Source organism: Cyclopterus lumpus, chromosome 9 (genome assembly GCF_009769545.1).
Source record: "Cyclopterus lumpus isolate fCycLum1 chromosome 9, fCycLum1.pri, whole genome shotgun sequence".
Taxonomy (NCBI): Eukaryota; Metazoa; Chordata; class Actinopteri; order Perciformes; family Cyclopteridae; genus Cyclopterus; species Cyclopterus lumpus.
The window spans coordinates 6,111,158-6,137,428 of record NC_046974.1 but is presented as its reverse complement, the minus strand read 5'-3'; the positions used below and the strand labels follow the sequence as shown (position 1 = coordinate 6,137,428).

The window sequence follows — 26,271 nt, the reverse complement described above, 5'->3', positions numbered from 1 at the left end:
AAACAATCTGCGGCGTCGCTGGTTTATTGAATAATTTCCCATTTTCCATCGATTTGCTTTGCAGGGGAACATTTGGGAGCAGATCTTCCAGATATCCTTCATATTGGAGATGATCAATTCAGTGCCGTTCATAATTACAGTGAGTATTTAATTTACCGAGCAGTCGATATGTATCAATAACGAATGTAATGACACTCAAGGTCATTTTGGCTCTGAGCAATATGATAATAAAAGATTAAAAGCCCAATTAATGTGCACTTCATCCGAGGGCATATTCAAGTTATTCTCTTCCCCGTATCTAGAATAACGATTTTCCTTTCGCGTCTCCGGGTAAATGTTTTTCACCGATGTTTTTTTCCACCCTTTCTCTCTCCCCCCCCCCCGTCTTTTCCTTCCTCTCCTCCCGAAGATCTTCTGGTCTCCGCTGAGAAACATCTTCGTCCCGGTGTTTCTCAACTGCTGGCTCGCCAAAGGTGCCCTGGAGAACATGATCGTGAGTACTTTCAATCGAAGTCTCGCATCAAAAAAAACAAAAAAACAAACACGAGCACACAGAACTCGCGATTGTGTGTTTTTGTCTTTTACCCACTGAGGGCTCTGAGGTGACGACTATCCGTCCTGTCGCAGACATGTTGGAGGCCCTCTGCTCATAATGCTGGCAATAAGGGATGACTGGGGTTTATACAAGAGTAGCAGTCCGAGGAGAACTCAATTGAGACCCTCTGCACCAGCCGATGTATCTGTTGAGGTGTTATCAGCCACGAGTTTGCGTAACATTGGTTGCTGTTCACGACTGCTTTGATAAATTAGGTCGCTGGCTCATTTCAAAGCTAACACCAGCCGATAAACCAGAGTAACTGAGCCGACACGTGTTTGGAGAAAAGATACGAGGTGCTCGGGCAAGTTTTCACAATTGATTCACAAAAATCAAAAAAGACTTTATTCACTCCAACCTGTGCAATATTAATATCACTACACTGTGGAAATAGCCATATTTATTCTGCCTGTGTATATATTATTGTATATATTGTTCAGTTAGCGTAAATTGTTTACCGTTTTATATACTGTGTATGTCTTGTGTGCACTTTACCCCTTTTGCTGCTGTAATCCTGTACATTTCGCCCACTGCGGGACTAATAAAGGATTATTTTATCTTAAATGCCACTTTTAGTTTAAAATTGATCAGACTCGCATCCATATTACAGCATTTTGTCTTACGGTGTGTATTTGCACCTACTTATTCAGTTGACTTTCATTATGCCACCAGTTGCTCGGGATTAATGATGCAACTGCAAAGGCGTGCACATACTTAATATGCTGTACGCCTATGTGAAACAAGAAAATGATAAATATAGTGCGTTGGGGGGGGTCCAGAGCGCAAAACAAAACACTGCAATGCAGCATAAAACCATCTAAAAGGTGAAAATAAAATGCACATAATTCTGCTGTTGACGTATCAACATTGTCCAGGATACGGTAGGTGCTGGTACTTGGAAGTGAAAGCAATCCGATGATGTCCAACTGGCGCAGTGCTGTGATTCAGATGAGACCGTGGCAGAGTAGGAGCCTCACGCCAAGGCGCTAGTTGGGGCAGATGGTAGAATCCCGAGGCCAAGCCGGAGACTAAACAGGGACAGTTGGGAGAGGCGAGGGAGGGGGAGCACGCTAACGAGGGGCGACTGGAAATGTGTCGCGAGCTGCAACGTAGGACAGCGTGTAATGCACGTATGGCGGATTATTTATGAGGCAAAGTTAATCAATATAAAGACAGAAAAACGGACTTATACATGTTTTTGTTTTCCAATGCATTTCACTTAGCGGTCATTGGTACGGATATGATAATAACGGTCTTAGTAATCTCTTTGTCCAGAATGACTTCCATCGTGCCATCCAGAGGACCCACTCGGCCATGTTCAACCAGGTGTTCATCCTCATCTGCACCTTAATGTGTCTGGTTTTCACTGGGTGAGTGAACCTCTGTTCTCTGTTAATCAGACGTGTGTTTTCCTGGTTTACGGTCTCTCTTAACTGTGGAACCGCGCGGTTCCGGAGAACCTTATTTCTAGCTCGGCTGCAATAGCGTGCGTGAGGAAGATCGTTTGCAAGAAGCTACACGTGTTGTAATATTGAACATGTGGTTCTCGTAAGCAGACACTCGAACCGTCGGAGCTGGCTATGAAATGTATACGGCCAATTAGCCACGTTAACTGGCAAAAGCAATTAGTAATTATATAACTATTGTTAATGCAAAAATAAAGATCATGGCATTTGTTATCTTGGAGTTTTAACTATTTTGTGACCAAGAATAGTGATGAACGGCAGAAGAGAACACAGCAGTGTTATTGATTTCGGTGTGTTTTTAGCAAAGCTGTCACGTCTTATATCTTTAGGGAATACTTCAGCCATAAAATTATCATTTGTATATCAATTACTCCCCCCGGGTTACCTTTTTTAATTCTTAAAAATAGAAACGTTTCTCTCGCATACCTTCGCGAATGTCCCTAGAGCCAATGTTTGGTTTGTCCTTTCTGGGCTACTGTAGAAACATCACGGCCAGCTGCAGGAATATATAAACAGTGAATTCTAAGGGAGCCCGAGGTGTATTTACTCTACTGCCCTTTGATCTAAATAGAGTTTGATATCCAGTCCACCGGGGCTGAAACGCCTTCCATATTCTAATAACCACTACCACCGTAGGAGACATGTCTGACGTGGCATCGTGCACTATAATTCCCCATCTTTCTGCAGAGCCTGTGGGATCCAGCATCTAGAGAGAGCCGGGAAGCACCTGACCCTGTTTGACTCCTTCTATTTCTGCATCGTCACCTTCTCCACCGTGGGCTACGGCGACGTCACGCCGCAGATCTGGCCCTCCCAGCTGCTGGTGGTCATTCTCATCTGCGTTGCGCTGGTGGTGCTCCCACTGCAGGTAATGGCTGCAGGGTGGACTCACCTGGAAGGGTTCCACACGTCAGTAAAAAAAAAAAAAACACCTTGTACTAGGTGCCATCTCCTCATCATCAGCAATTCTTGTCGTGTTCTGCATCTAGGTGATGACCATCAAATATTAAATGACATTTTCTTACAGGTATCGCAAGCCACAGCAGGAACAAATGTAATGAAGTGCTTTTTTTCTCTTCTGACGTTCTTTTGGCTGCAGAAGACTCAAGAGTTCAGGGCCGGCGGGGTCCTATCGGGGTCACGCTTGCTGCATGATGACTCGACCATTTTGTTCGCCGTGCTATTTATTGTTAAAGTTCACAAGCGCTTGTTTGAGTGTCCCCCCCAGACGTGCCGGGGGAAGAAATAGAAATGAGCTCGCGCTGCCTGGCAAAAACTATACTGCGTCAGCTGTGTTCACTTCAGTGCTTTAACCGTCCGGACGGCTAATAAATCTGGCATTAATTATGAATTGAATTCGTGTTGCGTTTGTCAGTTTGAAGAGCTCGCCTACCTGTGGATGGAGAGCCAGAAGCTGGGAGGGAACTACAGCCGCCATCGGGCGCAGACGGAGAAACACGTGGTGTTGTGCGTCAGCTCGCTGAAGATCGACCTGCTGATGGATTTCCTCAACGAGTTCTACGCTCATCCGCGACTGCAGGTACCCAAACAATACGGTTGTTTGCGGTCAGTGTCGATACCAATACGCGGAAAAACTTTCTTCTTGTGACATTTAAAAGCAAAAACAAAAAAAAGTATTCGTATGCTTTGTTTTGCAGGACTACTACGTCGTGATCCTGTGTCCAACGGAGATAGACATTCAGGTCCGCCGTATCCTCCAAATCCCCCTGTGGTCCCAGAGGGTCATCTACCTTCAGGGATCCGCCCTCAAAGACCAGGACTTGATGAGGGCCAAGTGAGTTCAAGTGTGGCACGCTTTCTTTCTTTTATTCAACCGCAGCTGCTGCGAATACAATGGTAACTCAATGTGATTACCAGGCCCAGGTTTTAATGCCTGATAAACTCAGTCATTGAACCTACAGATCATGTCCTTTTAAAAAAAAAAAAAAGGTTTTCCTCGAAGTCTCGGAAACAAAAATACATGTTTTATTCATAATAAATTCTGGATAAGAATCTCTAAATGAGTGGGCACTTCTGTTTTATAGATTTTTAAAAAGAAAAACACCCAGACACGTAAACCTCCATAGAACGATTTTAAACATTTCACACCGTCACAAATGAACGACCGCCTCCCCCCCGTCGTGTGTGTCACTTGGCCGCTCTCGTTTTCCCACTAGACGGCTTTTCTACCGAGCATCGATCTCTCCGTAAATACATTTTTTATTTATTTTTTTACGTTTGCCCTCCTCGCAGTCATCGCCGGCGTGTTTCCTTCTTGTCTCTTCTCTCTATCTGCGCTCAGGATGGACGACGCCGAGGCCTGCTTCATCCTCAGCAGCAGGAACGAGGTCGACCGCACTGCTGCCGTGAGTCTTGAAGTCCAGGACAAAACCATCTCTAATAACAGTGATTTTAAAAGGGAGCGGTTCCCCCCTCCCTTTTTATTAATTTAGCCGAGAGCGTTTTTTTTAATATATTCAGACGACGCTGGGATTCTGTGGCTCCGCCGTCGAGTTTTGGGAGCACGCTGAGTCACTGAGTGAAACTTTATGCTCCGTAACATTTTGTATTGCGTTTACATTACTGTGTGAGTTTAATGGAGCCTTTTCTTGTCCCACAGGATCATCAGACTATTTTGAGGGCCTGGGCTGCAAAAGATTTCGCTCCGAATTGCCCTCTCTACGTCCAAATTCTCAAACCAGAAAATAAATTCCATGTTAAGTTTGCAGGTAAGTGTCGTTAAAAAAAAAAAACTGCGTACTTATTGGTTCCTTGATTATTTAAAAATCATTTTAGACAGACATTTTAAAAGAGTAAAAAACTAACCTGATGTTTAGATGACGTTTTAAAGTTTGGGGCAACATAATTCAAAGTTAAACGGGTTTAGAAAAAATTATTTCTTGTCTAACATTTTATATGCATTTAATCCGTTTGAATCAGATCACGTGGTCTGTGAAGAGGAGTTCAAGTACGCCATGTTGGCGCTGAACTGCGTGTGTCCCGCCACGTCCACCTTAGTCACTCTGCTGGTTCACACCTCCAGAGGACAGTGAGTACACGCCACTATTTTTACAATAATGGCTATTAACATTAGCGTTTTGTGGATTTACACTGCTGTCCGCTCACCGTGTTTCCTTTTTATGGTCCTGCAACTTTCTCAAAGTAATATGCTGTACATGCTTTGCACTTGAGGTAATTTTAAAAGTTAGCTCATTTGAGAAAGTGCTCTTACAGTCAAAGTAATCTAATTTAGATCCCCGAGGAAATGCACTTGTTCGCATTCTCGCCTCGAGTTCTCTGCGTACATCGATAACAACTCTCATTTCTGTCAATTAGATGGGAAGCTTGGCTTATCTTAGCTTAGCATAATGGCCGGAAACCGGGTGGAAAGAATTAGCTCAGTCCGAATTTAACAAAATGTGGCTCCCAAAAGGTTTTTGGGCAGATTAAACAAACAAGATTACTGTTCAATACTGTTAGCTTATGCTAAGCTAAGCTAACTGTCTTCTGGCTACAGCGTCTCGTGTACCGGATGGACGTGAGACTAGTATCAATATGTTCAACCCAGCAAGCAAAGGTAGCTTATCTCCCATGAACTCTTCTTTTAGCTTTAGTTCGTTAAAAACTGTAATTTGAGTTCCCGGCATCCTTTTGAATATGAAACTGTCCGTGACCGTAGTTAACTTTGTTTGGCTCCATGTGTTTTTACAAGAGAGCTCGACACCTTCCTTCTCTTGGAGCTTTTCACCAAGTCAACTTTTCATCTCGCTCCGTTAATTTTTAATATCCCTTTGTGTCATTATTCATGTTGAAGGATTAGTATTAGAGAAAGGTGAGTAAGACTCCTGCAGCAGTTTTTAAAAAATTTTTTTTTACAGTTATATAGTTTATGTACGTGCTTTCTGTCTCTGGAGAGCTGACGACTGTACGGTCACGACTGTCGAGTCAGTAAACATTACCCTGGGTCCTGCTCGGCATCTGGCTATGTTTATCATAAAGTGACCACTATTTCTTCACTGCTGTCCTCATCCATTTTAATTTCCATTACGAGGTCCGTGCACTGACTTTAAGGCCGTGAAGGTGACGGCACTGAGAATAGACTTCCTTCTGGCAGGCATTAATTTAAATGTTATCGCATTGATTACAAGTCAGGAAAGACATTAATGGCCTAAATAAAAAATGACCTCATAGCCCTTTTTCTCTCTTTCTTCATGGCGTTGACTATAATTCAGAAAAGCTGGGAGAGTATATCATGGAGATGCCTATGGATAGCCTATGGAGAAATATGAGCAAATAAAGTCCCAAATGATTTTAAGGTGCCCACTTTTATGAATTGAAATAACTTTTGAGTCATTATTTTATATTCTGACATTTAATTCAGGCAAAACATATATATTTATGTCCTTAAAAAAAAAGGCTACTGTATGTTACCAGTCCATTGCAGAAGTCTGAGTTTAAGTCGTATGATGATGATGATGATGATGATGATGATGATGATCCTGATCCTCTTTCAGGGAGGGGCAGTTGTCCCCAGAGCAGTGGCAGAGGATTTATGGACGCTGCTCTGGAAACGAGGTCTACCACATCCGCCTGTGCGACAGCAAGTTTTTCGGGGAGTACGATGGAAAGAGCTTCACCTACGCATCCTTCCACGCCCACAAGAAGTTAGTAACACGTCCACTACCTCAACACACTACACTGATGTGTGATCTAGTTAAGAGTCATTTCTAATGCCCGCCCTCCCAGGTACGGCGTGTGTTTGATCGGAGTGAAGAGGGAGGACAACAAGAGCATCCTTCTGAACCCGGGCCCGCGCCACATCATGGCCGCCGCAGACACCTGCTACTACATCAACATCACCAAGGAGGAGAACTCGGCCTTCATCTTCAAAGAGGAGGAGAAGCACAACAAGGGCCTGTCCGTCAGCGGGCTCTACGACGCCCCCCCCAGGCTGCCGGTGCACAGCATCATCGCCAGCATGGGTGAGAGACTCTTTAGCTGAGGGGGTTAATGTTTGGGAAGTTGGTAAAATAAGGAGAAAAGAAAAGGGGGTGTTAGAATATGCTGTGTATTCAGTTGTCAGACAGTTTCTAGGTTGGATGCTTTGTTGCTGATGCTTACTCACTCACACTTTGAGTGGCGGCTGCCTTGGTGATGCTGTATGTTTTTCCGCTGACTGTTATGCATGACTTTTTTTCTGACATGCCTTTTTACTTTTTCTTGGCTGACATTATTGTGTTGTGCTTTTTCTTTGACCTGTGAAAGTTGATCAGGCCACTGCATATGGTAAGTTTGTGCATGATGCATCACTTTTTCCACACATATTTAGTAGTCCTTCCAATTTAAGGAGTGCAAACTTTACGACTGGATAGTATGATATACATTGTGCAAGATACGGGGATATTTGCTTAATTTAAGTGCTATAATAATAGCACTTGAATTCATAAAAGATTATATATATATTGTACATACAGTGATTCATGTATTTGATATATCTGATATATGCATTGTGCATCTATCATAAAGCCAGTATGATGTATTTTCTGTATATATATATATATATATCTCTAAAATACATCATATATACTGTATATATATATATATACAAATATATATCTCTAAAATACATCATATATATAAATATATATATCTCTAAAATACATCATATATATATATTTATATGATATATATGAAATATATATATATATATAACTATATATATCTCTAAAATACATCATATATATATATATATATATATACAAATATTTATATCTCTAAAATACATCATATATATTTTTAAATGATATATGACTTGTAATATATTCATATATATATGATATCTATATATATATATATATATATGATGTATTTTAGAGATATATATATTTATATATATCAATATATATATATATCTCTAAAATACATCATATATATATATTTATATGATATATATGACATGTGTATATATATTCATATATATATATATATATATATATATATATATTCATATATATAGATATGATATATATATATTCATATATATAGATATGATATATATATATATATATATATATATGACACATACAATGGCAATACTGTTTGTATGTCTTTTGTGGTAACTTGAGTACAATTACATGATTCAGATACAATTTCTCCTCGAGGTCAAACCTAGCTGGGCTAAATAAGGTGCTATTGATGCTGAACAAGCTAAACATGGATTGTAATACTAATACATAAACAGTGTGAAAAAGCACAATATTCTGAGATGACATGGTTATGGATTCACCAAGACATTTATGCGGAAGCATACATCGTTTTCTTCACAATTCCAGTGAAAGTGCCGCACACGCAATTTCTAAATGGCCGCAGAGGTTTTTTTTCTGCTCGTGCGATATATAACCTCGCGTCGTTTTTTTTTTTTCAGGCACCGTGGCCATCGACCTCCAGAACCCCGACATCCCCGAGGAGAGCGGCAAGCTGACCCTGCCGACGGAGAACGGCTCCGGAAGCCGCCGGCCGAGCATCGCGCCCGTCCTCGAGATCGCCGACTCCTCCGCCATTCTGCCCTGCGACCTCCTCAGCGACCAATCGGAGGACGAGACCAACCAATCGGACGAGGAGGGTTCCGTCGGGTCAGAGTGAGTAGACGTTTATTGACCTCCCTTTTCCTTCCCTGTAGGCGGTTTCATTACATGGAGACGACTTTAGGACGGCTTGGAGGCCTCTGTGCCTCGCAGTCTGTGCCTCCATACAAGTCTTTTTGAGTCTTGTAAAGTTGGATTTAACGTGGTCCTTCTAAGCTCTGACACCCCGGTTACTGCGCCTCTCGCCACTCGAGTGGTTTCTCTTCTTTAAGGGATGTTGGGGAGATGGAGGCCTGGACTGTCTGCAGGAAAACAGGTACTGAGCCGCTCGAGGTCCCACAGCGCCACCATGTGGTGGTCGAGCATACGCATCCATAAACGGAATCTCTCTTTTATTGGTAAACTAGAGGGCACCGTGAAACTGATTGTTGTGTTATTTGCAACCGGCCTTTCACAATTTCAGGACTCGCGGAACCACGTCGACACAATGGTTGCAAACACGATTAGACGCATTTTAAAACTAAACTAGACTGCAACAAAAAAAAAGAAGGTTTTAATCGGTGGAGCATTGGGCCGGAATGAGTCCTTCAGGCGTATGAAAAAAACGATTTAAAGGAATAAATAGATAAAAAGTAATGAGGGATTCGGGGATACCATCATTATTTCAAACGCTTGTATATGCACATTTTAGATTTCACTATTTTTGTGTGGGATTGTGTTGAGCAGTTCCTTCGGAGAGTAAGGGAGGAAGGAAAGTCTCCATTCGAGGATGGAGAGCGTTACTGGTTCTTATACAAGATGTCAGTGAAGGCGACAGCCGGGACGCAGGGGTTATGTCTTTGGGTCCTGGGGGGGGGGGGGGGATACCCTAACCCAAACGTCAAGGTCACCGTGACCTCATAAACCACATTTCTGGCGATAACTCAAGTGGGCGGAGCTACACCAGGCGGTAATTCTCCCCTAACCCCCCCCCCCCTCGTTATTCCAATGTTGTCAACGTTTGGTAACTTCTTGTCTCTCTCCTTCCATCAGTTTCGTGAAGGGCTACCCTCCCAACTCGCCGTACATCGGCAGCTCTCCGACTCTGTGCCACCTCTTGCCGCAGAAAGCTCCGTTCTGCTGCCTTCGCCTCGACAAGGTGAACGCAACACACACACAAAAACAGCTTTTTACAAGCACGGTGCATCCAACACCTGACGGACTTCCCCGTTGTCTGTGTTCAGGGCTGCACACACAGCAGCTTCGAGGACGCCAAAGCGTACGGCTTCAAGAACAAGCTGATCATAGTGTCCGCGGAGACGGCGGGGAACGGCCTCTACAACTTCATTGTCCCTCTGCGCGCTTACTATCGGCCCAGGAAGGAGCTCAACCCCATCGTGCTGCTGCTGGACTACCAGTAAGACGTCTGACTGGGCTCTTTGTTTGTTCTCTCTCCCACAGGGATGTAAAAACCGCTGATAACTTCAAGTGTAATGCGTTTAATATTGAGGCCTCACAAACCAGCCACACCTACAATGATGCACACTATGAAGATGAGATGGACGGTAGACTGATGCAACTGTACATTCATGTTGATAAAGGGTTAGCGGTATTACTCTATTATTTCTTTATTTAAATGCTGTGGAGTCCTGATGAACACCGGGTTAACTTCGCCTCAAGATGTAGCAAAAATAATAGTTTTACATTATTAATGCAAAAAACTGAATCGAGGTTCAAAAAAAAATGCGAGGAAATGGATCTATAGGTGAAATGGATCTATAGGTGAAATGGATCTATAGGTGAAATGGATCTATAGGTGAAATGGATCTATAGGTGAAATGGATCAATAGGTGGAATGGATATATAGGTAGAATGGATCTATAGGTGAAATGGATCTATAGGTGAAATGGATCAATAGGTGGAATGGATATATAGGTAGAATGGATCTATAGGTGAAATGGATCTATAGGTGAAATGGATCTATAGGTGAAATGGATCTATAGGTGAAATGGATCTATAGGTGAAATGGATCTATAGGTGAAATGGATCTATAGGTGAAATGGATCTATAGGTGAAATGGGGATCTATAGGTGAAATGGATCAATAGGTGGAATGGATATATAGGTAGAATGGATCTATAGGTGAAATGGATCTATAGGTGAAGCGACCATAATGCAGTCAGGAGAGCACGATTGGAGCTGCAGGTTAACGTTGGTTCAAGAGGAAGAAATAAACGGCTTTTGCATTATTCAGTCCTGTGTGTGTGTGTGTGTGTGTGTGTGTGTGTGTGTGTGTGTGTGTGTGTGTGTGCGCTTGTGTGTGTGTGTGTGTGCTTGTGCACTCCAGCTCACTTTTTTTTAAAGTTTTCATTAACTTCGGCCAAACCTCTACGGTCGCTGAAACTAATAAACTAAGCAGGCAGAGAGCCCGAAAAGCCTGTGTAACGACCTCGGGGGGGTGGGGGGGGGGGGGGTTTCCATAGCAACCAGTTAAATCCTCTCGTTGAACTTTTTTCTGTTTTTGCCTTTCGAAATGAATCCAGTTGAAATGCTCTACTGATCAACAAGTCACGATGTGTCAGCGCTGGTTTCCAGAGATAATTAGTCTGGGAGGCTCGTTCACCTGTTTCCTGCTTCCTGTTTCTTGCTTCCTGCTTCCTGCTTCCTGCTTCCCGCAGGCCAGACAACCACTTCCTAGAGGCCATTTGCTGCTTTCCAATGGTTTACTTCATGGCTGGCACAATTGATAAGTATGTGTTTTGATTACCTATAAACCTTGATTGATTGATTTAATGTTTTATTTCCATTTGAATGGCAGCAGACTTACATTATGCCTCGTGAATAAATCATATTCTTATTCACATTGTTACCGAGTGATTTAATAAACCGGGCTGGACCTTCGACTCTTAGGAAGCTTAGTTAAATAAATAAGATTTCAGTAATGGAAACATCGATTATGGTCTGTTAATGTGCCATTCCCCCTACACTTACAGAACTAGTGCCATTTGGTAGTTAAGTGATTTCATGATTTAGGATATATTGTTATTGTGATAAAATGTCATTGGAAATCATATTAAACAGCATTATGATCAAGTGTTCTTAATTTTACTCGTATCTTAGCAGATCATGTGTAACATAAGCGTCTTTGAGTGTCTAAAAAAGCGGTATTTAAATTTGAAGTATTATTATTATTATTAATATATGGTCCTCACGCCTCACATTGTTGTCTCTGTAATACTAAGACGGTCCTCTACAGTAGAATTATGTCATTAGATGTTCTTAAAAAGTAATAGTTTAGTATGTCCGGAATAAAAAAAAAAACATGATGTAGAATGTCGTAAAATGTTTTTTTATGAATAGTAATAATAAAGTACATAATTTAAATTTAGATTAATATGTTTGTTTTTTTGCCACTAAAATATCATAGCCATTAAAAAAAATATTTTAAAAGTCTAAGTAAAGTATGTGATGAGAAATTCTGTAAAGAACATTAAAATGCCATTTTTGTTAGATTGTGTCCAACAAAATGTTAAAAAGAAAAGGTAGTATGCCATAAAACATGTGCTTTAATGTCATCGTATAGGATGCCATGAAAACATTGACGTTTAGTATTTCATCAACAAAAAGTAAATAGTACAGTATGCTGCCAATGTGATCAGTCATATTCTAGTATGTCTTTAAATTTGATTAAAAGGGTCATAGGTCATAATAAAGTTAAATCCACATGGATGAATAGGAACACATTGAACACGTCAGATAGAGGTTACATACCATTGTTATAATAATAATAATTACCTGACGCGTGGACACTGTTCACAGCTTGGACAACCTGCTTCAGTGTGGCATCATTTACGCCGACAACCTGGTGGTCGTGGACAAGGAGAGCACCATGAGCGCCGAGGAGGACTACATGGCCGACGCCAAGACCATCGTGAACGTCCAGACCATGTTCAGGTAACCTCTCAAAGTCCTCTTTTATTCATGAAAAGCATCCATCACGGCCTCACGGCGCCCCCCCCCCTCTCTCAGGTTGTTCCCCAGCCTCAGCATCATCACGGAGCTCACGCACCCGTCCAACATGAGGTTCATGCAGTTCAGAGCCAAGGACTGCTACTCACTCGCTCTCTCCAAACTGGAGAAGGTGAGAGATGCCTTCTCTTCTTCCGTCTGAAGGAATTCGTGAAGACTTTCACCAAAATGTCTTTTTTTTTTTTTTTTTTTTTGAAGAGCAATAGTTCAGTCTGGTTTCCGTCTTCAGGTAGAGCGCGATAAGGGCTCCAACCTGGCCTTCATGTTCCGGCTGCCGTTTGCTGCCGGCCGGGTGTTCAGTATCAGCATGTTGGATACGCTGCTCTACCAGGTGGGCTAACGAATAGAATATGTATATACATATATATATATATATATACATACATACAATACGTGAAGAGGAGCTCACCGCCGTCCTTCTCTCTGCTCCCACAGTCGTTCGTTAAGGACTACATGATCGCTATCGCCAGGCTGCTCCTGGGTCTGGACACCACGCCCGGCTCCGGGTACCTGTGTGCCGTGAGTCGGAGAGAGTTGGCGCCGACTGTGCGTTCGTACGTTTTTTTTGTGATGAATTTGGTGCTGGAATCTACTTTTTTTTTTTTCTTTTCTTATTCTCCGCCCTCAGATGAAGATCACAGAGGAGGATCTGTGGATCCGGACTTACGGCCGACTGTTCCAGAAGCTTTGTTCCTCCAGCGCCGAGATCCCCATCGGGATCTACCGCACCGAGTCGCACATGTTCTCCACCTCAGAGGCGAGTTCAGTGGGACCGGGTGCTTCACGGCTTCGGGCCTCTGGCCTTCGCTCCCTTCCATTATTCATTCCCGCATTATGATTGGTTGATTTTTCTACTTTTTATTTCACTCCTCCTCGCCTTACCTCTCATTTTTCTCAATTTTTTTCTTTCTTTTATGAAACAAGAAATGTTTTTTAATAATTTTAATAGTAAATGCCTCCATCTTTCATTGCATTTATTTTTGTTTGGATGTCTGTTTGTCCGTCTCTTGTTTCAGTGCAAGGACAGTTATGCACAGGTAAGCTCCCAACGTGCTCCTTCTTAGAATTTGGATATTAGAGGAGAGTGTGCACTTACAAAGGCATTAAATATGAACGTTTGCTTTTATTGTGACACGCGCAGGTTATTCCTTTAGAACATAAACGTAAATAACAGCGGCGCCAACACAAACCCCCCCCCCCCCCCCCCCCCCCCCCCTTCCAGTCTCAGGTGTCCATAAACAAGCAGCAGGGCGAGGAGCACCGTGAGCGAGGGGAGTCCTGGAAGGAGAAGACGGCCCACAGGAACTCCACCGCCAGCGACCAATCGGAGCACCCGCTGCTGAGGAAGAAGAGCATGCAGTGGGCGCGGCGGCTCAGCAGGAAGACCACCAAGCCGTCCAGCCGGGCGGAGCGCATCTCGCAGCAGAGACTCAACCTGTACCGGCGCTCCGAGCGCCAGGAGCTGTCCGAGCTGGTGAAGAACCGCATGAAGCACCTGGGCCTGCCCACCGTGGGATACGGTGAGTGCACCGGCCGGTGGCGCCGGGAGATCACAAGTTAACCCAACGCAGTGCGACTTGTATAGCGAGAATAAGAACTGTATAGGTGTTTCTGATGAGTTATTTCAGTCATAATGCGCATGGAAATGTTTAATGATGCAAACGGTGATGTCTTCTTTTTTTTGTTTTGTTTTGCAGATTGGAGTCTCGGTAGTTTTAAACATGTCTTAAAGGCCACAGCAGCAGGAGGCAGACGTAATGACATTGGTTGTGTTGAACCTCAGTGGGTGGGGCCTAAAAATCTCAGGTTTTAAGGTTTGAACAATTTGATTTTAAAATGTTTCAGTTTATACAGTTTATATCGTTAATACGTCATAGTGTAGTATGCCATGTAAAATGTAATTTAAAAAAAAGTCAGATTAGTTAATTATATACACAAAATAGAGACTACCTCCTAAGATTTTTTATTTTTTTAAAAGGTCATAGTATAGTATGCCATTAAAGCTTTATTAAAACATGTATATAGTCATGAAATGTCACAAAGAATCAAAAAGGGATTAATGTAGTATTTCATAATAAGACTACTATCTCATAAAATATATAGTACAGTATGTAAATAAAAGTGATGAAATAGTTTGATAAAGAGAGTCGTATGGTAGTGAAGTATGAAAAAGCGATGAAAAGCTGCGTTATTATGACTATTAATTCAACTATATATATATATATATATATATATATATATATATATATATATATATATATATATATATTAAAGTTCAGGAGATTCTTTTGCTCCACCCACTCTCAACCAAGTCAGTTATTTCAGCCGTGAGCCGTGTTTAAAAAAATTAATAATAATAAAACTCCAATCTGTGCTCCAGTCATTGAATGTCATCTCACTGCCTCGTATAAGACGCTGTGTTGGTCTTGGGAGTACACGTCGTTAATATCGCACATCATCATCATCATCATCATCATCATCATCCTCCTCATCATCATTAACTCTCTGAACACTTCATTTCATCCATCGACATGTGGATGTGAACACAGTCCCGCATGGAGACGCAGGAGCCCCCCCCCCCCCCCCCCCCCCCTGCACTCTTTTATCTTCTCACGTCTTTTTCTTTTCTTTTTCTTTAGTTCTTCTCTCCTCCCAGCTTCACGCTTCAGAACCCCCCCCCCCCCCCCCCAAAAAAAAAAGCAGATTCATGCTCCAGATGTGCACGTGCTAAATATTCTCTCTAACGTGTCAATTCAGTACGTTTCAGGGAAGAAATCCCCCCCCCTCCAAAAGAAAAAAGCTCAGGAACCCTCTGGTGACCCCCGTGAATGTGGGCGAGGTCGCTCCGCCTGGCTGCTTTGCATCGCTCTCACCATTTTTTCAATTTTTTTTTGAAACGTTGTTTTTGACACTGCAAATGCATTCGCTGCCTGCCTGATCTTTTTCTTGTTTCCTCCTCCTCCTCCTCCTCCTTTATTCTGTTCTTCTTCTTCTTCTTCTCTCTTTCTCCCCGATTCTTCTATCTTCCCTCCTTTTTTTGGCCTGTAGAGGATGTTTCTAATCTCACTGCGAGCGATGTCATGAATCGAGTAAATCTAGGATATTTGCAAGGTAATTTTGTGTGCTCTTTATTAACATTTGCAACGGTGTGAGTGGCTCCGTTCCGTCTCGTGGAGGAAAGAAAGGAAGTCGTCCAGCATCCATTGAAGATGAGCTCAGTTTATACACAGATATTGATTTATCCCTCTTTTTTTTATGTGTGTGTTTCTTTTTTTTACTTCACTTTTGTCTGATCGTTCTTAGGCTGCTCATAACATTTATAGTTATAAATGCACAAATTAGGATATTGACGTTGACAGTGAATGCCGTTGCTTAGAGTTGCAGGACATTTCAGAGCACCCGTATACAGAGAGGACCAAGCCGTCAGGTTAGCTCGTGGCTCACAGTACTGCAACTTTTACTGCATGGGTGTGTGTGCGCGTTTGTAGAAGTGTGTGTGTGTGTGTGCGTGTGTGGTAGCTCAACAGCCAATCTCTCACTACCTCGCTCTACTATCTCTCTCTCTCTCTCTCTCCCCTCCTGGTCCTTTCTGCATTGTGTTCCCGTGAGGTGACGTCCCGAGTGGCCGCGGGGGGGCCTCGGAGTTTGGCTTTCAAGAGCGGAGCGGAGCGCATTATGTCTGTGGATGGAAGGTCGGACGGAGAAGTTAAAGTTCAAAACGTTAGATATGTCAACAAGGACGGGTGTTTTGGAGAAACTCTTGACACCCCGAGGTGCGTCGCCACACTTATACCATGGCCACTTGGCCACGGGCCAAAAGAGAAGCGCAGTTCATGTTACCTTTAATTTCTTAGAAGTGTGTTTTGCTAGTCAGACTCAAAGAGTGCTGTTGCCATAGTAATGTGTGCACTGATTCAGAGTCGTTAACCTGTAGCCCAGCACGTTCACATTTTTAATTATAGATGACGATCCTGACCCTAAAATCTGTTAGAATCTTGTTTTTGGTGACCCCCGGTGGTTAAACTTCTAAAGTGCACTCGAGGGAGTTTTAGGGGCTTCTGCCTTCAGTCTGAACTTTACAGGTGACGCGGTCTGATGAGGTCAAGAGGTCAACATGTATGCAAAACGGGGAATAAAAGAAAAACCTAAAAACAACAGAAAAAGTGGGAAATCCAAGTCAGTTTGAGCCATAACAATAACATAAATAAAAACCACCAGTGACTCGATACTTTCCGCACTGTGTGTGAGGCTCATCCTTTTTGTCTTCTGTGGCCATGGTGTAATCCATATTTTAATATATAGTCCACGGTAACAAAGTGTGGATCAGAGGAGAACAACTAATTGGATACCGTCCGCCACGTCACTCCCATGAGTCACGTGCCACTTTTCACTCCCCGTAGACGTCGTGTACCTCGCCAGCCAGCAGGTGGCGCTCTTCCACTCTCACACTCCCAATGCGTTCTGCTTCACTCGGTTTGGTTCCAGTCGCTCTGCGTTTGGCCCTGTGTGTGTGTGTGTGTGTGTGTGTGTGTGTGTGTCTGTGTGTGTGATGGCAGAGGGGGTGGGCTGAGTGTCGTCCGTTGGCATGGCAACCTGCCGCCTTGGTCCAGTGTGGAATGCGCAGGAGAGAAGGAAAAAAAAAAGGTCAATAAAAAAATAAAAAATAATGGGGGGGTGGGGGGGGGGGTCGATTTGTTGGATTTGTTTTGCGAGGCCTGCATGCCGTCTGCGCTCTGGAGCTGCGCATGGGGGGGCGTGTCCGTCAGCAGGCAGCATGGGCCTCCCCTTGTTCCACACAGTGCCCTGTCAGTAACGGTCAGCCCTTCTCTCTCTCCCACCCCGCCTGGCTTTATAAAGGGCCACAAGCAGGTGGGTTGTCATGGAGACACTTGTGCCCTCCTTTCACTTCCTTCCGTCCATCACGTAAAGCAAGTAGGAGCCGCCGGCCAGAGAACACACACACACACACACACACACACACAGTCACATGACTCACCAGGGGAGCGAGTGTTTCCTCTTATTGATTCTTTGAGTAAATATCAGACCGACTTTAGCTGAAGTATAAATCGGCAAAGCCATAAACGAATATTGTTAATGTACAAATGATGTGGAAACAATGTACAGGTGTTTTATAGACGGCTGAAAAGAGTTACACAATCAACTGATAAACCACTTAATGTACTCTGTGTTGGATAAAGAGGGTTTATTAAAAACATTGCACGAATACAGAAACACGCTACGTTGAGTTAATAATAATTTTTATTTAATAGTTAGTTGAACAAAGTGTTATTTATCAATATATCGATAAAAACGATTGAAAATTACATGAATTGAGGACCTTTTAAATATCAATATCGGCCTCACAAATCCATTATTGGTCGGAATGTCACGGTAAATTCAAGTTAAATTGTAATTGTTAACAGTTGTGACAAGAATCTCTTTGACTGACAGCCAGACTAGGAGAGCGCCCCCCGATACCATACGCGAGGTGCTCCTTTGGGGGCCCTCATATCGTTTAGTGGCCGCAGGGCTCACTTCCTGTCTGCTGCGCTCCCTCGTGGAGGAAGACGAGGGGCGCGCCTGAAGGTCTCCTCTTCACTCTCTTTGCAGACGAGATGAACGACCACCAGAACACGCTGTCCTACGTCCTCATCAACCCTCCTCCCGACACCGTGCTGGAGCTCAACGACGTCGTGTAAGGACCTCCTGCTTCCCTTTACGGACCAGGACTCTGGGAACACAAGCATGGCGCCATCTTAAATTAACGATGAGTGACAGATACACACACACACACACACACACACGACAGGTGACGTGGACTCTTGTCTCCACAGGTACATCATCCGGTCCGACCCGCTGGCTCACATGCCGGAGGACTCGCAGGGGGGTCAGACACCCGGGACCAGGAACCGGCAGGACTTTGGCACAGAGACGAGGGACGAGACTCACCTCTGAATCTCCCCCCTCCTCCTCCTCCTCCTCCTCCTCCTCCTCCTCCTCCTCCCTCCTCGACACCTTAACCTCTCAGCCACCGCCCGGGGCCCACGGAGCATGTTTGCCTCACACGGATGAAGAACAGGCGTCCACAGTGAAGGTGCATTATGCTGAGCTGCTACAGGAGGATGCATGAAGAGTGCCTCGTCATCGACCCCGACTGACCCCCCCACACACACACCATCGGTTATTGCACACATCCCCCTCGGACCAGGCACAGGAAGAGGCTCCCCTTCCTCAGTGGGGGGTCTCTGGACAGTCGACACGCGTCCAGGACATCAAATCATTCCTCTTCGACCCGTTTCTGCCCAAATAACCGAATCTCGGGGCGACGGCACCCTCGTTACAGGACATGTGCACTTTTCCTAATTTGGGAATTACATTTTTTTTTTCTTCTTTTTCTTCATGAGCACAAATGTTTTTACGACATCGTCCTCGGTGATTACGCACACTTTTTTAAAATTTTTATTTATGGTTGTTGTGAATGTAAAATATTAAATAGTTTTAATTTTAGTGTCCCAAATCAAGTCTGCTGATACAGTATGTGCCATTATTTTTTGTTTACTCTTATTGCTTTGTAAATATCTTTTAAATTATTTGTAGATTTTGTGCCATTTTGCATGTGTGATGCATCGTGAAATCAGTGTTATTTTTTTATTTTAGAGATTCATTCATTTGCTGATTTTAGCACAAAGGTATATCGGACTGAAAAAGATCACGGAGGCTATTTTAACTAAAAAAAACAAAACGAATGTGTAATTATTGAGCGCATTTTTTAAAGTTTTAAACACATTCTACTTTATTTAATGCGTATTTAAAGTCTTATTTTTCTTCACTTGAACTTGAGCGTATTAGACAATTCACGTCTTATTTGTGTGGTTTGTTTCATGTAGTTTTATTGTGTTTGACATTTGTGTATTACAATGTAAAATTGTCTCACTCGGAAACATATCCAGCCAGATTTAAAAGGAATAGTTAGAAATCATGGGAAATATTTGCTTATTTCGTATCTGTATGTTAGCATAGCTTAGCATAAAGGTACGCTAATGGAAGCGGGGGAGGAAACGGCTAGCAGCACCGCTAGTGGGTTTGATCTGTACAACGAGATGTCGCCTTTTCTCTCTGCTTCCAGTGTCGTTTGTGTTTATGCTAAGCTAACGTCCGTTAGCTTAGCATAAACACAAACGACACTGTTTTAGGTGTTTATGCTAAGCTAACGAGCGTCTGGTCCAACAGTCAAACTATTCTAACGAGGCGTATCAAATGTAAAGAAAACAGTCAGGCTTTCGTGTTATTGATTTACTCTTTTAACTCATTCATATTGTAATCCTCCAGTTTCATAACTCTCTTGACGAGTTGCAGTTACACTGGTAGCAGAATCGTTTTGCACAGGCGGCGGAAACAAAGCGCTCTCCTCCGCACGTTGTACAGGATTTCATCTTCTTGATTTTTATGTGAGTAGGAACTTTGTTTAGTTTCCTTCTTTTTTTTTCCGTGCGAGGAAAAGAGAACTTGCACATGTTTTTTGCACTAAGCTCTTCTGGGATGTGTGGAGCGTACCGGCATGACCCTTTAATCCGTATTTTACCTTCAAAACGTGCAGGAAGATGTCATGCTGCGTCTTCTTTTTGTCCTCGTTGTTTATTTATCTGTTAAAAGAAGTATGGAGAGACGGTAATGATGAAGTGTCAGTTTACAGGCCAGGAGAGCAGAGGAGCGCTCCATTCGTTGAACATTCGCTCCCCGACTAATCAACACTCGGATCTCGTGTCCGTACTTACAATCACCACAAGGGGGCATGTAAACACTAACACAGCATGTTTGTTTTTTTGATATCCAAGCTTGCCAAGAACAATACATTTTGTACATTTAGAGGGGGGGGGACGATGGCTAGAGAAAACCATTATCAAGTTTGACTGCTTGCAAGTTGGGGCCATTATTTGATACTGTGTATTTATATGAATGAAACGTGCATGTTGTGTCCAGGTGTTATCAGAAGCCCACCTGTCCTGTTTACCTCCTTTTGTTTTGAAGTCATTGTCCAAAAAAAAAAAAAAAGGGGTCGATCCATTTTGTACTATTTCTTATGAGGAGCGAGTATACTTCTCGACGTATAAAACATGAACAAATAAATGCTGCATGCAGCCAGAGACGATGAATGAAAATGTATTTATTTTTCATCCCAAGACTCGATGAATAGAGGGAAAAATGTGTATATTTGATTAGAGTGCTATTATTTTGAGTCTGGACTTTATCGCACATTTACATCGTCACAAACAAACTGCAGCTGAAATCAAAAATAAACAATGTTCTCAAGGAAATAGTTTGATATTTTGGGAACTACACGCACTACTAGCTCAATAGCACACGAAGAGACGCTTAGCTTAGCATAAAGACTAGCCGGGTCAAATCAATTACATCTTTGTTTAAATATGTTGATTTGAAGTTGCATCTTTTAACAATAAGATATAATGTTTCTACGATGACCTGAACTCTTGACTTTCAATCAATCAAAAATAATTCTTAAAAAACACCAAAATTAAAAAATGTCACCAAATAATTGATCTAATTGCAGCAGCAATACTACATAATAAAACTACAATATTGCCCGTGTGTTTTTTTTTTTTTTTATGCGTACGCCGTTGCAGTCGCTCCTAAACTCTGTCGGGACGCCGCTGCTTGTTGACTTCGTTCCGCTTCCACCGGTCTCTGGTCCAGCGGCCGTTGTTCTGCGCGACCTCGTGCAGCAGGTCCATGAAGGCGTACTCGTTGCCGGACAGCAGCGTCGCATCGTCCGGCGAGGCGCCTCCGGAGGGAGCCGGAGGCCCGCCGGCGCCGTTGTCCGCCCTCCGTCTGCTCGTCGCGGCTCGCCTCCGTTCCCCTCGCCGCTCCGCCTCGCCGCCGCTCGTCTTCTGTGCCGGACTCGCCGCAGATTTCGGGTCTGGAATCGGACAAAGTTTCTCCTCGTTCGCGGTTACTGGGTCAGGGGTCAACGCCTCCTCTGGCCTCGTGGTCTTGTCGCGCGGCTTCGAGGACCGGGACGGTCCCAGCGTCACGGGAGCCGCAGTCATTTTTAAAGCATCTTGGTTTGGTGCAGTTGGTAAATCTTCCACGAGAACGTCCTCGGCGCCGGCTTCCTTTCCGCCCCAGTCGGGCTGCTCCTCCGCCTTCAAACCTGGAAACGCCTCCTCGCCCCGCTTCGTTTCACACCTGGCCTGCCACTGGACTGCGGTCGGAGGCCAGGTGGAGATCCTCTTCATGGCTTTTCCCGTCCGCGATCTTTCCCCCGAGGCGGACCGTTTGTTGACGTCGCCGGGATCGGGTTTGTTCCGGTTGGAACCGATGCTCAGATACGGCACAGTGTTCGCGTTGACAGGAACACGGTCGGGGTCCTCGTCTCCATCTCCACCGGCTCGTTTATCTTTTTTCATTACATCAGCATCCGCCGTCTCAACTCCTCCGTCTCCTTCAGTTTCATCTCTCGGTCTCCCGGCTCGGCTTCCAGCGTCTTCTCGCGAAGTCGCTCCATCTTTAACCGGCGCACAAAAGGGAGACGGGAGGAGAACGGCGTCGGCGGACTTGGCTCTGACGCCGGTGAAGGGCGTCCTCCATCCCGTCTCAGAGTCTCTTTCCTCGCAGCGTCCCGGAGACCGAGCGCGTCCGCTCCCGTCACCGCCGATGCCGTCGTTGTCTCTCAGTTCGGGTCCGTTTTCTTCCGGGCGTGCGGGCGTCACCGTTTCGCGGCTGCGTTTCCTCCTGAGCGGCAGCGCCAGGAAACACGCGGCGCACAGGAGCAGAGACAGGACCGCTGCGGAGGAGGAGCAGGCCGTTAGGGATGGAGATTCATTTTTGGGGGGGGGGGGGGGGGGGGGGTCGCTATTTTTTTTACCGATCACGACCGCCAGCGTGCAGACGATGTTCGTATCCGATGGCGACGCACACGTTTCTGGAAGGGAGAAGCGGACACGTGAAGCACGAGTTATACACAATGGTTCAGATATCAAAAGACCAGAAGAACCAGACACACCAGTCATCCCAGTGGGTGGAGATGGAGCTGTGGGCGGGTCGGGTCGGACCGAGATCTCCGTCACGTGAGTTGCTGAAGGGAAACAACGAAAGAGATTCAAAGATCATGTGCGTCAGAATAAATATAGTTGGAGACAATCGTGATGAATAATGGTTTAACTTTAAAAAAAACAAACATTTAACCAAACGCTCATCTCACTTTGAGCCACATGGTTGGAGAAACTCTTAATGAGATAATATATCGTGCCACTAATTATTTTCAAGGTCAAACTTAAATAATATGTAATCCCTAATTATTAGCATTTCATATTTTTGTATTTTCTATTGTATTAAAAGGAGAAATACATACATTTAGGGGGAAAGCAATACTTTCAGAAGGAAAAATTTATAGATAGATAGAAGAAAATATTGTGAAAACATTGGGCTACCGTTTGTTTTACTAACTTTGGTGAAGACTGGATATGGCAGACTTATTAGGTATATGAGTCTTGAATGAAATGTATTTATTTGTTTACTCACAAATGGCCACATGGTGGTGCCGTCAAACATAAACTCCAGACTAACTTTGATGTACCGAATCGAAGTGTTTGAACAAAATTATGAGTTATTTTAAGAAGAGTCATAATATCGTGCAAATATTATGACTGTAGTAAACAGGTGAGATTGGTCCGTCAGTGTTTACGTGTCAAAAGTGGAGGACCTGAAGATGTATTGATATTCAAATTAAATCAATTGTTTTTTGTCCCTAATGATATCTCAAAATATGAACAAAACTAACCAGGCTATTATAATGACTTTACCAGTAGGAATCAAATGTACCATATAGATATAAAGTGGATGACAAGAAGAACCACATGTACCAGTGATGGAGGACATTGTGGTGGGTTCGGGTCCGACGGAGGTTTTCGTCTCCGATGTCGGTCGTGATGGAGGAACTTTTGCTAAAAGGGAACAGAGTTACTAAGCACATATCATTCATACATTCATACATAGTAACCATGACGAATATCAAACACCAACTGAGAAAAGACGACGTACCAGATGTGAGGATACCTGTGGGTTTGGGGTGGACGGGCACCGCTGGAGGTGGAGGTGACATCACGCACAGCGACACATTCCACACAGGTCGACCCCTCAGAGACGGAGGACTCTCACAGGTCACCTGGTCCGGTCGGTCCAGCAGAGACCTGCTCATTAGATCTGAGAAGAGAAGCAGCTTCCGGTTTATAAAAAGGGTTTTTTTAAATGGAAAACACACAACTTCATTTTTTAAAATAGTTTACAAACCTTTTAGGAAGTCGACAAAGTCTTCCGCTCCACAGGAGCAGTTCCAGGGGTTCCCGTCCAGTCCGATCCTGGTGGACCAGAGAGACCCGAAGGCCTGAGGCGAGACCCGAGTCATCCGGTTCCCAGACAAATCCAACTGGGCCAAGGCGGCGTGGGAGCTGAAGCCGTTTGGATCGATGAGTCTGATCCGGTTCTCCCTCAGGCTGAGCCTGGTGAGGTTAAGGAACCCGCTGAGCGTGGACTCGTGCAGAACTTCAATCTGGTTCCCCGTGAGGTCGAGCTCGCCGAGGACCTCGGGCCGACCGAACCAGTTTGGGTTAATCTCCGTCAGGAGGTTCCGGTTTAGACCGAGAAACGCGAGGCGCACCAAAGACCCGAAGGCCCCTTCGGAGATCCCCGTGACGCCCGCGCGTTCGATCCTCAGCCTGGTGACGGAGGCGAGGCCGTCGCTGCGGAACGCGGTGGAGTTGATCTCCCCGACGTCCTTCGAGAACATCACCAGAGAGGAGTAACCGGGCCTGAAAGCTACGAGCACAGCGGGCAATCTTTCTGACCTCATCGGAGACCCCTTTTCTTAAATGACTTTATTGATTCAATGTCTCACTGTATATGAAAGCCAGTACTTATGTACGCGTGATAAACTGATACATTGTGGCAATTCTATTTATTATTTGATGAAGACATTTCAAAGTTGCGCCTGTGCTGCCATCTAGTGGACAAGTTGCACAATGTAACCAGACTGACTTCTGCACCTTCGAGGCCGATGAATGTTTTTAGAAACTTTAAATCCATGGCGGTCAATAAAAGAGTTCATGCTTCTCTTTTTTTTTAATAATCTTCAGCTGATACTAAAAGTCTCAAAGTGTATAAGTCATAAGAGCGATGGAAATCCTCTTGATTGATGGCAGCAGTAAATTGTAGGTAACAAATATTTGAAGGAGATTTCATTTACAGTATTATTAAGCTTGTACGTCCTCACCTGCTGGAATGCTGTTGCATATCAAAACGTGTCCCTCTCCGTTACAAGAACGACTCGAACGCACGTTCATCAGCAACGAGACGAGAGCGGCGACGGCTGAGGAGAAACCAAAGGAATCAGATGAGCGCCCTCATTTCATTTATTATTTATTATTACGTACGTGCACTCACCCTTCATGGTGACCGGTCGGATCGAGGTCTACAGCTTTGGACTCTTACCTGGACTGAGTTCACTAAGTCCAGGGGGGGTCTTGTGACCACCTGAAACACTGTCGCCATGGCAGATCAGAGTTTGCCGTGGTTATGGTTCCAGTTGGGCGGTCGAGTGTGAGGCGGTTAGGAGCCGAGGAGGCCTGAAGATGTTCAGACTGCGTAGATTACAACGTGGGATGATGTATTCCCTTTGCTTTGAGAGGATTCACACAAACCCGCATCGCGAGTGTTAAACTGAATCAAAAGCAAAACATTTCAGTGAGAAGAAAAACAGCAACAAAAAAACTTGTTGGTGAACTGTTGTGCAAAGATTCGACTCGGTGTCTGAAAACTAGAAAAAAAAGAAACAGTGGAGTCTCAACAAAATGGACAAATCAAGCCGTGAGAAAAGAATAAAAATGAAAAATGTGACTTTTATTCACTTGAAAATGTAAATCGGTTTCAGTGCTTCCATTTTTTTTTTTTTTTTTTTTTTTTTTTTTTAAATAAATAGATGGCATGGGATCAAAGATTAAAAAGAAAAAAAAAAATGAACAAGGATGAAAAAGTACACTAGTGTAACAGAAACGGTGAGCAAATGCCAATACAATCTTTTAGTGAACATAGAAATACACTTTCATTCAATGAAGGCTCTGCCACCTCGTGGATATGCAGCAAACAAGACGTCAAGTATTGTGTTGTTTTTGGAGACAGCAGTAGTATCATATCAACGCCTTTAAAATGTCAGGATTTTTAATCTTAGCGTTTGGTTTAGTTTCAACAATTTTGCGAGCGCACAACAGCAGTGTCATCAATTATTTTTTAGTTTTTATGCCCATTCAAAAAATAAAAAAAAAAAATCTAAAAATTCCCCCAACAGACAGAAAGTAAAGTGCTCGTGCAACACTTCTGGTTGTTCTCGAGGCCAACAAATGGTTTCTAAAAAGACGGAGAGAAGAGAGACGCCGTGGCAGTGTTTGTCAACACCTTGGAGGAATGTTCTTTAATGTTGGTTTAATAACTGAACCGCAGCCCCCGCCCCCTTATTAATATATCAAATACTGTCATTCGAAGCGGTTACAGAGCAACACGAAAAAACACCCTTCACAACAAGAGTGCGTGTGCCGCTCTCGTGGTTAAAG

General features: G+C 43.8%; 2 protein-coding genes across 3 annotated transcripts in view; one reads left to right on the top strand and one right to left on the bottom strand.

Moving 5' to 3' along the window:
* The window catches only part of si:dkey-21e5.1 (potassium channel subfamily T member 1), a 30,056-nt gene extending 9,216 nt beyond the window's left edge, over window positions 1-20,840 (top strand). The window contains exons 7-33 of the mRNA XM_034541485.1: window positions 65-139; window positions 410-493; window positions 1,871-1,965; window positions 2,749-2,929; window positions 3,437-3,601; window positions 3,720-3,856; window positions 4,364-4,427; window positions 4,682-4,790; window positions 5,002-5,110; window positions 6,576-6,725; window positions 6,808-7,043; window positions 8,486-8,699; window positions 9,678-9,783; window positions 9,869-10,041; window positions 11,302-11,373; window positions 12,443-12,577; window positions 12,653-12,764; window positions 12,882-12,983; window positions 13,088-13,171; window positions 13,281-13,409; window positions 13,669-13,689; window positions 13,875-14,172; window positions 15,701-15,763; window positions 16,029-16,079; window positions 17,510-17,521; window positions 18,263-18,347; window positions 18,487-20,840. Of these exons, the coding sequence (XP_034397376.1) occupies window positions 65-139; window positions 410-493; window positions 1,871-1,965; window positions 2,749-2,929; window positions 3,437-3,601; window positions 3,720-3,856; window positions 4,364-4,427; window positions 4,682-4,790; window positions 5,002-5,110; window positions 6,576-6,725; window positions 6,808-7,043; window positions 8,486-8,699; window positions 9,678-9,783; window positions 9,869-10,041; window positions 11,302-11,373; window positions 12,443-12,577; window positions 12,653-12,764; window positions 12,882-12,983; window positions 13,088-13,171; window positions 13,281-13,409; window positions 13,669-13,689; window positions 13,875-14,172; window positions 15,701-15,763; window positions 16,029-16,079; window positions 17,510-17,521; window positions 18,263-18,347; window positions 18,487-18,607 (3,183 nt within the window). The 3' untranslated portion in view covers window positions 18,608-20,840. The remainder of the gene's footprint in view (window positions 1-64; window positions 140-409; window positions 494-1,870; window positions 1,966-2,748; window positions 2,930-3,436; window positions 3,602-3,719; window positions 3,857-4,363; window positions 4,428-4,681; window positions 4,791-5,001; window positions 5,111-6,575; window positions 6,726-6,807; window positions 7,044-8,485; window positions 8,700-9,677; window positions 9,784-9,868; window positions 10,042-11,301; window positions 11,374-12,442; window positions 12,578-12,652; window positions 12,765-12,881; window positions 12,984-13,087; window positions 13,172-13,280; window positions 13,410-13,668; window positions 13,690-13,874; window positions 14,173-15,700; window positions 15,764-16,028; window positions 16,080-17,509; window positions 17,522-18,262; window positions 18,348-18,486) is intronic.
* Window positions 20,841-20,871: 31 nt separating this feature from the next.
* On the bottom strand, window positions 20,872-25,627 carry LOC117736269. 2 transcript variants are annotated; one of them, XM_034541484.1, is made up of 7 exons: window positions 24,939-25,627; window positions 23,960-24,484; window positions 23,711-23,872; window positions 23,533-23,613; window positions 22,674-22,745; window positions 22,536-22,592; window positions 20,872-22,454 (listed from the first exon to the last, which is right to left on the bottom strand). In XM_034541484.1, exons 1-7 carry the CDS (start codon window positions 25,006-25,008, stop codon window positions 21,301-21,303), a joined length of 2,121 nt encoding a protein of 706 aa, XP_034397375.1. In that variant the 5' UTR covers window positions 25,009-25,627; the 3' UTR covers window positions 20,872-21,300. The 2 variants fall into 2 exon arrangements, with proteins under 2 accessions (XP_034397375.1, XP_034397374.1); XM_034541483.1 differs by having other exon boundaries at window positions 22,536-22,745; window positions 23,726-23,872.
* Between the last annotated feature and the right edge of the window lie 644 nt (window positions 25,628-26,271).

Coding starts and splice junctions, on each gene's coding strand:
- LOC117736269 (XM_034541483.1), bottom strand. CDS start 25,008: ATGAACGTGCGTTCGAGTCGTTCTTGTAACGGAGAGGGACACGTTTTG. Junction 22,746..23,532: donor CACAATGTCCTCCATCACTG/GTACATGTGGTT, acceptor GTTTCCCTTCAG/CAACTCACGTGACGGAGATC. Junction 22,455..22,535: donor CACGCTGGCGGTCGTGATCG/GTAAAAAAAATA, acceptor CCTCCTCCGCAG/CGGTCCTGTCTCTGCTCCTG.